At 50.5% G+C, this 10,251-nt stretch overlaps 1 protein-coding gene across 1 annotated transcript in view; it reads left to right on the top strand.

Moving 5' to 3' along the window:
- Positions 1–10,251, top strand: part of Draxin (dorsal inhibitory axon guidance protein) — a 32,762-nt gene that overhangs the window by 11,438 nt on the left and 11,073 nt on the right. Inside the window, 4 exon segments of the mRNA NM_001446997.1 lie at positions 3,642–4,080; positions 6,748–6,941; positions 9,414–9,525; positions 9,849–9,938. Of these exon segments, the coding sequence (NP_001433926.1) occupies positions 3,651–4,080; positions 6,748–6,941; positions 9,414–9,525; positions 9,849–9,938 (826 nt within the window). The 5' untranslated portion in view covers positions 3,642–3,650.

Raw genomic sequence — 10,251 nt, 5'->3', positions numbered from 1 at the left:
TTTAAGATTTATTTTTTTAATTTTTATTTTATGTGTTTGTCTGCATGCGTGTTTATGCAGTTGCCCAAAGGTATTATAGTCCCTGAAAGTGTTCTTACAAGCTGCCATGTGTGTGCTGGGGACTGAGCCTTGGTCCTCTGTAAAGGCAACACATGCTGCTAGCCGCTGAGCTATCTCTCCAGTCCTGTGTCTGTTTTAAGTTTTTGTTACATTTGTTTAGTTGTGTTACATTTGTTACATTTTGTTACATTTGTGTATCACACACACACACACACACACACACACACACACGGGGTGGGGAGGCATAGTGCTCAAATACAGGTCAAAGGATAGAGATCAGTTCTTCCTTCCAACATATGAGTCACAGGAATTGGACTCAGGTCATCGGGCTTGGCAGGAACCCCTTTCACCTGTTGAACCATCTCATAGGCCCTGTTGTCTAATTTCTCTTTAAAAGAGCTCTCTCTCTCCTTTCTCTGCCCCTGCCCTCAACTCCCTACATAGCCAAGAATGGCCTCAAAATCCTGAACCTCCTGCCTCCACCACCTGAGTGCTGGGATTACGGGTGTGTACCACTGCACACCAGCCTGTGCAGTGCTGAGGACCAGACACAGGGCTTTGTACATGCTAGGCCTTGATGTGCCACGTGTCATTTTTAAAAGGGAAATCAATGAAGACTCGGGAGCCAGATGCTGTGGTGAAAGCCTGCTGGCTCAGAGAGAAAGAGAAAGCTCCCAGCTGACCTCCCCACTCCACCCACTTTCCAGTTGGCAAAGGCTCTTTCTCCTTACCACGCTGCCTTAAGACCCTTCAACTCAATGTCCCTCCTTTCTTTTTTTTTTTTAAATTACTTTTTAATATATGTGAGTACACTGTCGCTGTCTTCAGACACACCAGAAGAGGGCATCAGATCCCATTACAGATGGTTGTGAGCCACCATGTGGTTGCTGGGATTTGAACTCAGGTTCACAATGTGGTCAAGTGTCCTGCAACAGCCAGGGAATGGGCTTTCTCACTTGACTCTGCAAGGGAGGAGCTGTTCTCCAGGACCACACCCAGGCTGGTCGGGAAGCTCTGAGGGTCGCTGACTTTGTGACTGCACTGCGACAGCTAGCTGGCTTCGAAGTACCTCGGGTCAAGACAGCAGCCGAAGCAGAAAGCAGAGAAATCTGGTAACATTCATCCAGTGGCTCTGGGAAGAGCCCAGGGCCTCAGAATGAAGAGGAGCATAGTGAGAAGTTTGCTTCTTTCTTAGCCTCAAGTGGGTCAGCCTAGTGGTGATGCCAAGGCTAGACATGGCACCCCTTGCTTTGAGCTTGTCAATGAAGAGTCTGACTGGGCTAAGCCTGAGGGCTTAAGAAGCTGAGCCAGCTAGAGCGAGGGATTCTGGGAACCGGGGAATCTTCGAGACCTGACAACTTTTTCTAGCCCCCGGGCAATTATAAAGCCACAAATCACCAAGAAATGGTGTCGTCAGCACCTTGGGGACCCTAATGGAATCCTGAGCCATAAAAATTCAATCAGTCAGCTGACCCGGCATGAGCCTGGCTGGGGTGGATATGGTTGCTACAGGTAGGAGGCTCCTCAGGGACTGACAGACATCTCCCATCTACCCACTGAAACAGTCGGGCCCTCTGAAACTGTCCTCTGGATCCACCGGGGTCAGCCTCCTCCCTGGGCACTGAACCTCCAAGAGGCTCTGCCTGGCTGAGAGGGGTACAAGAGCTGGCTTGCTCCATCTTGTGTGTATGTGGCAGAGGGGTGTGGTCAGAGTCATTTTTGCACAGCCATTCCCAAAGCCCTCAGCTTCACGGGGCAATGCCAGTACCTCTGGGGACCTCAAAGCTCATGGGAACTGAAAAACAGGTGCACCCTTGTTGTAATCCTAGCACTAGAGAGGCAGAGAGGCAGGAGAATCGGGAATTCAATGTCTCCTTCCACGATATAATGAGTCCCAGGCCAACCTGGGCTCCATGAGATTCATCAAAGGTGGGGACCGGTGGATAATAGGGACAGAGCTAACCCACTCTGGACAGCCATGAAAGGCCCAGAGGGCAGACACTTACTCATAAGGTGTAACTCACCATCCTGCAACCGCCTTCCACATCGGAAATATGGGAAGAATGACAGGAGTCACCATAGAGAGGTGCTAAGAGGACAGAGTACTCCAGTTTCTGGATATGAGATGCAGGTCAAATCTCAATGGCAAGGTGTAAGTTCTGGGCTCTGAGGGGCTCAGCTGTGTCTCAGAGGGCTTGGCCAAGAGCAGAGGCAGAGAAACGATATCTAGATTAGTCTGGAAGCCAAGGATCCTCAGTCTCAGGTGATTTAAAATTTTTATTTTATTTTATGTGTATGGGTTTTTTTGCCTGCATGTGTGTCTGTGCACCCTGTGTGTGCAGTGCCTGTGGAGGCCAGAAGAGGGCGTTAGTCCTCCAGAACTGGAGTTACAGACGGTTGTGAGCTGCCATGTGGGCGCTGGGAACAAAGCAATAAGTGCCCTTAACCACGCTCTGAGCCATCTTCCTAGCCCCGCAAGGGCTATCCTTTGTTGGGGAACTGAACTCTGCATCGTGGTGTGTTCAACTGCTTTCTTGGCCTCCTCCTATCAGAAACCATCTTTTTTTTTTTTTTTTTGGAGGTGGGGACCGAACCCAGGGCCTTGTGCTCGCTAGGCAAGCGCTCTACCGCTGAGCTCAATCCCCAACCCCAGAAACCATCTTTTTGACACGTGGAAATGACCCCAGCAGCACGTGGTGATTCACGCCTATCATGCCAGCATGCAGGAGGCTGAGGCAGATGGAGCAGCATGAGTTCAAGGCTAACGTGAGATACACAACATGATCCTGTCAATAATAATAATTATGATAATTAATAATAATTATTATTTATAATAATAATAAATAATAATAATTTGGTTTAAAGGGGGGAAGAAAGCAAGCCAGATACAGTGGTGTATTCCTTCAATCCCAGCACTCAGGAGGCAGAGGAAGGTGAATCTCTGTTGAGTTTGAGGCCAGCCTGGTCTACATAACAAGTTCCAGGCTAGCAAGGTCCACACAGCAAGACCTCGTCTCACAGAGGGAAACAGAAGCTGGAGAGATGGTTCTGTTAGGTTGAGAGTGCTTGTTGCTCTTGCAAAAGACCTGAATTTGGTTCCCAGCACCCATATCATAACCCAGCTCCAGGGAGATCCAGTGCCCTCTTCTGGCCTCCCCAGGCATTGCACTCATGTGACACAGACACACACACACACACACACACACACACACACCATACATAACAAATAAATAAATAAATGTAAGCTAATGAATTTTTTAATCCTCCCCCTAAAGGGAAGAGGCTGGGTGTGGTGTTTCATGCCTGCAGTTCTGATGCTTGAGGGATGGAAACAGGAGGGTCAGTTCTCCTCCTGCTATCCCAGGCTACACGAGACTGTCTCAAAGACAACATAAAACCTCAATTAATAACCACAATCCAAAAACATTTTCAAAGTTAAAAATCAGAAATGTGTCCGGGGAGCAGAGTTTCCTCCACCCACAAGGGAAAAGCAGTTTGCATAATGTGGTATAGATATGGAGCCTTAAGAGGAGTGTCAGGGGGAGCTGTGTACAGCACTCATGATGCTGGTTTTCTTTTAGGGAGAGCCAATGGCAGGGTCCGTCCTCAGGGTCCCCATGCTGTTCCTGATCCTCCTGCTATTTCCAGAGCTCTACATGACAGGCACCCTGGCCTCTGGATCCTCTGCCCGGAACCTGCCCGAAACCCACTCCCACCTCCCCAGCTCTGCACTATGGGTGCCTCAGACAAGCCATCACGGTCGTCGAGGCCTGGGGAAGAAGGACAGGGGCCCAGGCAGACCTCGCCGGACCCAGGAGGGAGCCGTGGTCACTGCCACCAGGCAGGCTTCCCAGATGACACCTGGACAGCCCCCTGCTGGCCTTCTGCAGAACAAGGAGCTGCTTCTGGGGCTGGCATTGCCCTACCCGGAGAAGGAGGCCCGGTCTCCTGGTTGGGAGAGGGTGAAGAAACGTGGCAGAGAACACAAGAGGCGCAGGGACCGTCTGCGGCTGCATCGAGGTAGCTAGAGTCCTGGGAGGGGGCGGGGGCTGCACTGGGGAAAGGCTCTAATCCAAAGCCAAGAGCAGGAAATAGTGATAAAGTCAGTGTTTTAGGGCCCCAAAGAGGCCCCATTTAGAGGTCTCTTCCACCCAGGGCAGAAGGAAGTTCCCAGAAGAGGGGAGGCACCTTACTAAAGTCAGAGTGGTCTGGCAGGAAGAGATAAAAGGGAGAGAAACAGAGGTGGAGGAGAGGGAACTCACATAGAAGTTCTGTCCCCTTAGGCAATCAATCACCCTCCTAAGTTGGGAAGATCTGCCTTGGATCTGACCTAAATCTACCCTACTCACAGCCTCCCTGCATACAGGCAGAACTGAGAGTCCTCCTCCAAACACATCCTTTGATGAGCTCTGGAATAGAGTGGGGGCTGAGACCTTGGGCTCTGAAGCCAGATCTACTGAAACCAGTGTCTGACTCTGCTATTAGTTTGTCCCTTGGGCAAGTCACCTTCCTAAGCTTCGGTTTGTCCTGCTGTGAAGATGCCACCCACCCTTAGTGCAGGAGGGACCTGATGCTCAGAAAGCTTAAGGTCTGCCTTCGTCAGAGAACTTGCTACCAAACCCACAGCTCCCTAGGCAGCATCCTCCAACCCTGAACACCAGTGACACCATGTGGCGGTCAGCCGTCTGTCACGGTCACCGGGAAATTCGTCACAAAGCAGGAGAGAGGTTGATTTGGGACGGAGAATTCAGAACATCCAGCCTCTGGTTGCTTGGTTGTGAGACAAAGCGTCATACAAGAAGCATAGAACTGCTTGCCTCATGGTGCCTGGTGGTCCAGAGAAGGAGGAGAAAGAGAGAGATGCAGAGAGAGGAAGAATGAGAGAGGAGAAGGGGGAGGAAGGAAGAGACAGCACAGGAACGCCTGGGTCCCCATATCCCCTTCAAAGGCACCCCAGTGATTCAAGTTTCTCCACTAGGCCCCGTGTAGACGCCCTACTCCTCCCATGTAGAGCCACGGTCTGGAGAATCAAGCTTTTAAAGATTTATTTTTATTATTTTTAAGTGTGTGTGTGTGTGTGTGTGTGTGTGTGTGTGTGTGTGTGTATCTGTGCATGTTGAGTACGGGTGCCTTCAGAGGCCAGAGTCATCAGATCCCGTGGAGCTGGAGTTAAAGGAAGTTGTGAGCCGCCCGACATGGGTGCTGGGAATTGAACTCAGGCCCTCTGCAAGAGCAATGCATCTCTTAGCTGCTGCATCATCTCTCCAGCCCCAAGACCAAGTCCTGGGTCCTCGGGCGACATCAAAGAGGCAAACTTCAGTGTCTTGGGAAAGGAGTCACTGTCCCGTGTCTGCCTGTGTTCAACTTCCTTAACCTGTTCTCTGCCTCCATTCCTCGAGCTACTGTGGTCACCCAGGCTGAGCCTCCTTTGGCCCAAACAGTTTCCAGCCAACCTGAGCATCTCCAAGCAGCCGGCCCCTCCCCAGCCTCACCTGGCGGGGTTTGCAGGGTATTTCTCTAGGAAGAGACTGGAGCAGCCCTCCTCCTTCAGATAGCAACAGGGAGGGCACTTGCCTCCCTGCCAGGTTGACTGAGAACGCACACCCTTCCATTTTTGGGGGGGGTCCCCTTTGCCAGTTTGGGAGATGTTGATGCCTTGAGGACCAGCACGGGGCCCCTAGTTTCCACGAAGCTCCTTTGGCTTCACTGAAGGGGCAGGGATGTCCTGAGGGAGGGTGACATGGTGGCAGATGATAGATGAAGTCCACAGGCCAGGTCATTTTATCAGCACTTGTGAAGCCTCAGACTGACTGAGGTCCATTTCTGCATGGTGGGGTGACCTCAGGAGATCCGGATCAGCTTACAACACAGCTGTAAGGGGTAGATGATCTCCACCTGCACCCACTTTGAGCCTCTGTCCTGGTCCCATTGTTTGTGACCTCGTGCTGACCCTGTATTGCTCCCTGCCACTCAGTATCCCACACCCAAGCATCTTCCAAGGTGACCCCAGGAGTTAAAAGCATTGGCTTTGTGCTCAGGACTGAGGTTCAAATCTACACTCTGCCAGGCACAAGCTGTGTGTCCTTAGTAAAACTACCTAATCTCTCTGGCTCTGGTTCCTCCTCTGTAGATGAGCAGCAACTAATTCCCAGAGTTCCTGCAGTGGTTAGATGAAGTAATTATTGTGATGTGGCTCACTGGGAACCGAGCATAGCAAGTGCATTCTCAAGAAGCACATGTGTGTGCATGGGCATGCATGCATGCGTGCGTGTGTAGGGTGTGTGTAAGCAGTGACTCTCTTGCCAGCTATCTCAAAGGCTTCTCCCTAAACAGTGTCCCTCAACCTCCATAAACCTCACCTCCTCCAGGAAGCCTTCTACAGTTTTATGTCTCTGGATACCCCCAGGCATCCTGGATCCAGACTTACTAGAGTGCAGCTTCTAAGGGAGAATCCTCTTCACACACACACACACACACACACACACACACACACACACACACACCTCCCTCCTTCCACATGACTGCCCTGTTTCCAGGTCTCTAGAAGGGTAGATAGCAAGGATGTTGGATAGGCCAAGGAAGGGTTCATGATGCCCAACAACCCTTGGCTTACGGCAGAAAAGACTTGATGACCTGTAAGTAGACACTGAGCAGCAGGTAGGTCAGCCTGTGTTTGTCTTGTCTCAGGCCGGCCTGCCATCCGTGGACCCAGCTCCCTCATGAAGAAGGTGGAACCCTCTGAAGACCGGATGCTGGAGAGTACCATGGAGGAGTCTTCCACTAGCCTGGCCCCTACCATGTTCTTCCTAACCACAGCCGACGGTGCCATGCCTACTGTGGAAGAGTCCCGGATCCTGCCCGTCACCTCCCTGCGGCCCCAGGTAGGGGCCGCACGTGGCCTTGAATCTCACACAGATTGCCTGTAAGCGTTCTCTAGATGAACAGAACCGAAAGTGTGAATGTGTCTGTCTAAGGGGATTTATTGGAGTGGCTTACAAGCTGTGGCCCAGCTAGTCCAAGAGCAGCTGTCTTCCAGTGGAAAGGCAAGGCTCCCAAAGTTAGCTGTCTCAGCTGGCCTTTGCTCTGTGTTGGAATGCTGGAGAAGCAGGTTCCAACACCAGCAAAGGAACGCCTCAGCTGCAGGATAGATGAACTTGCCGGTGAGAGTGACGGCAAGCAGGCAAAAAGCAAAAGATTCCTTCTTCCACGTCCTTTCATGGAAGCTGCCACAAGAAGGCATGGCCCACACTTAAGGCAGGTCTTCCTGCTCCAACCATCCAGTCGAGGAAAACCCCTCACAGGTGTGCCCTGCTTCTTGAGTGTTACTCGATTCACCTCCTGCTCTACTTAGGTAAATTGAGGCACAGAGGGTGTGGTAGTGGGAACCATTAAGGTTTGACCCCACCAGGTATTCTGTCTGCAGAAGGGCTGCCAACACCCAGGGGACATGGTTGGGGCTTGGGCTGGAGCCAATTTCACCTCAGCAGGCTGCTCTCTGCACACATAGAGGTGGGGCTGTTGTGGAGGACTTTTAAAGTCTGCAAGAGTGATTTAAAGCCCAGATCTAGGGACTGGAGTGATGGCTCAGTGGTTAAGAGAGCTGACTGCTCTTCCAGAGGTCCTGAGTTCAATTCCCAGCAACCACATGGTGGCTCATGACCATCTGTAATGGGATCCAGCACCCTCTTCTGGTGCGGCTGAAGACAGAGACAGTGTACTCACATACATAAAATAAATAAGTCTTTTAATAAAATAAAAATAAAATCATTCCATGTCAGATGTGGTATCTCACATCTACAATCTTAACACTTGGGAGACTTAGGGGCAGTAGCATCACCACAGGATTGAGGCCAGCCTGGGCTACACCAAGAACTCTAGGCCAACCTGGATGATGAAGTGAGACCGTGTCCCAAAACAAACTAAAACATTGTTTTGCTTTCAAAATGAAGTAAGAGCATTGAAATGAATTATATCTATAATCTATTACATACTGATGATATAGGATACAGTGTGCAACCCTGCTGGTAAAATGCTTCCTTAGCACTCCTGGAGCCCTAGGTTTGATTCCCAGCGCTGTATGAAACGGACATGGTGATACATGACAACTGGTATAACCCAGCATTCAGGGGGTGGAGGCTGGAGGATTAGGAGTCTGAGATTGCCCTTGGCTACATAGTAACTCTGGGGCCAGGCAGGGCTATGTGATACCCTATTTCAGAAAGGAAGAAAGAAAGAAATGGAGAGAGAGGGAGAGAGGGAGAGAGGCAGTCCACCGCTGTGCCGTGCCGTCCTGCTTTGTGAGTTCTTGTTCAGCTCTTGACATGCCTTGTTTAAACTGATTTTTTTTATTTCAATTATGTAAGTCTGTGGGGAAGAGGGTATGTGCCCATGAGCGAAGGTGCCTTTGGAGGCCAGAGGCAACAGATCTCCTGGAGCAGGAGTTTACGGGCACTTGTGAATCACCTGATGTGCATGCTGGGAACTGAACTGTGGTCCTCTGCAAGAGCAGTATGCACTCTTTTTTTTTTTTAAAAGCATATATATATATATATATAACCGTTATATATATAAAACCATTATATATAAAACCATTTTATATATAATCATTTTATACATATATATATTTATATATAATGGTTATATTCAGACACACCAGAAGAAGGCATTGGATCCCATTATAGATGGCTGTGCGCACCATGTGGTTGCTGGGATTTGAACTCAGGACCTCTGGAAGAGCGGTCAGTGCTCCTAACCACTGAGCTATCTTTCCATCTCTCAGTATGCTGCTCTTTACTGCTGGACCAGCTCTCCAGCCTTGACTGTGCCTCATTTGCAAGTTAGACTCATAAGAGGCGTGAATGCATACAGTATACATACAGGCTTTAGCCCTTCCAGGCATCACTGGCAAGTCGGACCACATCTTCTGAGTACCAGGAGATGGCTGTAGATATTCTTTTTCCTCTTTCTTCATCTGTGACCAGGAGCAGGTAGGTATGGTCCGTGCCATGCTGTGATCGTGTACACGAGGACCCAGTCATGGTATCTGGTCCTCAGTAGTCTCCACAGTATTGGTCAGGGTTGCACGTGGAACTGAGGCCTGTGCATGGTCTCTCCAGGACCTTCAGAGGAAGGGGCAGGGAAGTGAGCAGTGGGCCACTTCCGGTCCCCTCCCTGCTGTGTTTAGAACGCCGAGCAATTGGAACAGCCTGTCTTCTGCATCGTCAGCATGGATTCCAGGGTCCAAGCAGAGAACAAGGTGGCCTTGCCCTTTGCTCTCTGGCCTTGAGACCCCAGGTTTCCACTCCTTTCACTTCCAAGACTCCAGCTCCCCTCTCCTGCCTCATCTTCTGCAGACACAGCCCACGTCTGATGGGGAGGTGATGCCCACACTGGACATGGCCCTATTTGATTGGACGGATTATGAAGACTTAAAGCCAGAGGTTTGGCCTTCTGCAAAGAAAAAAGGTATGTCTACTTTGCTACCCCACCCCCCACGCTTAGACTCCTCTCTCCAGCATCTGTCGATGGAGGGCATTTGCTGAGTCCAGAATGACCTACAGGTGTCCAAAGGCGAGCTAGAGTCCATCGATCTAAGCTGGACCTGACACTTGTGCCAAAGAGTACCCCTCGCTCACTGCACACTACTCAGCCCCATGTCTCCTTAGGGAAGAAAGCGGAGCAAAGAGAGTCAGAGGGTCTTGTCTGAGTCACACAGTGGGAGTGGCCGTCTGGCACCATGACACCCAAGTCTTGAGCCTAACCTGATCGCAAATTTTCTTTGTCCCCAGAGAAACACTGGAGTCATTTTACCAGTGATGGTAACGAGACATCACCTGCTGAGGGAGAGCCGTGTGACCATCACCAGGACTGCTTGCCAGGTACTGTGGTACCCAACACCCACCCTTGAGTCCTCAGGTGTGGGGGAAGATGGCAAGGTCATTGAGACAGGGCTTGGGAACAAGCCTGAGAGTCATGCCCCTTTATTACAATACTTAGAAACTACAGTACCAGGCTGGAGAGATGGCTCAGTGGTTGAGAGCACTGACTGCTCTTCCAGAGGTCCTGAGTTCAAATCCCAGCAACCACATGGTGGCTCACAATCATCTGTAATGGGATCCGATGCCCTCTTCTGGTGTGCATGAAGACAGTGACAGTGTACCCGTAAACATAAAATAAATCTTAAAATTAAAA

The sequence above is a fragment of the Rattus norvegicus genome, chromosome 5 (genome assembly GCF_021556685.1).
Source record: "Rattus norvegicus strain SHRSP/BbbUtx chromosome 5, alternate assembly SHRSP_T2T, whole genome shotgun sequence".
NCBI lineage: Eukaryota > Metazoa > Chordata > Mammalia > Rodentia > Muridae > Rattus > Rattus norvegicus.
The sequence above is the reverse complement of the archived record's forward strand: the minus strand, read 5'-3'. Positions and strand labels throughout refer to the sequence as shown.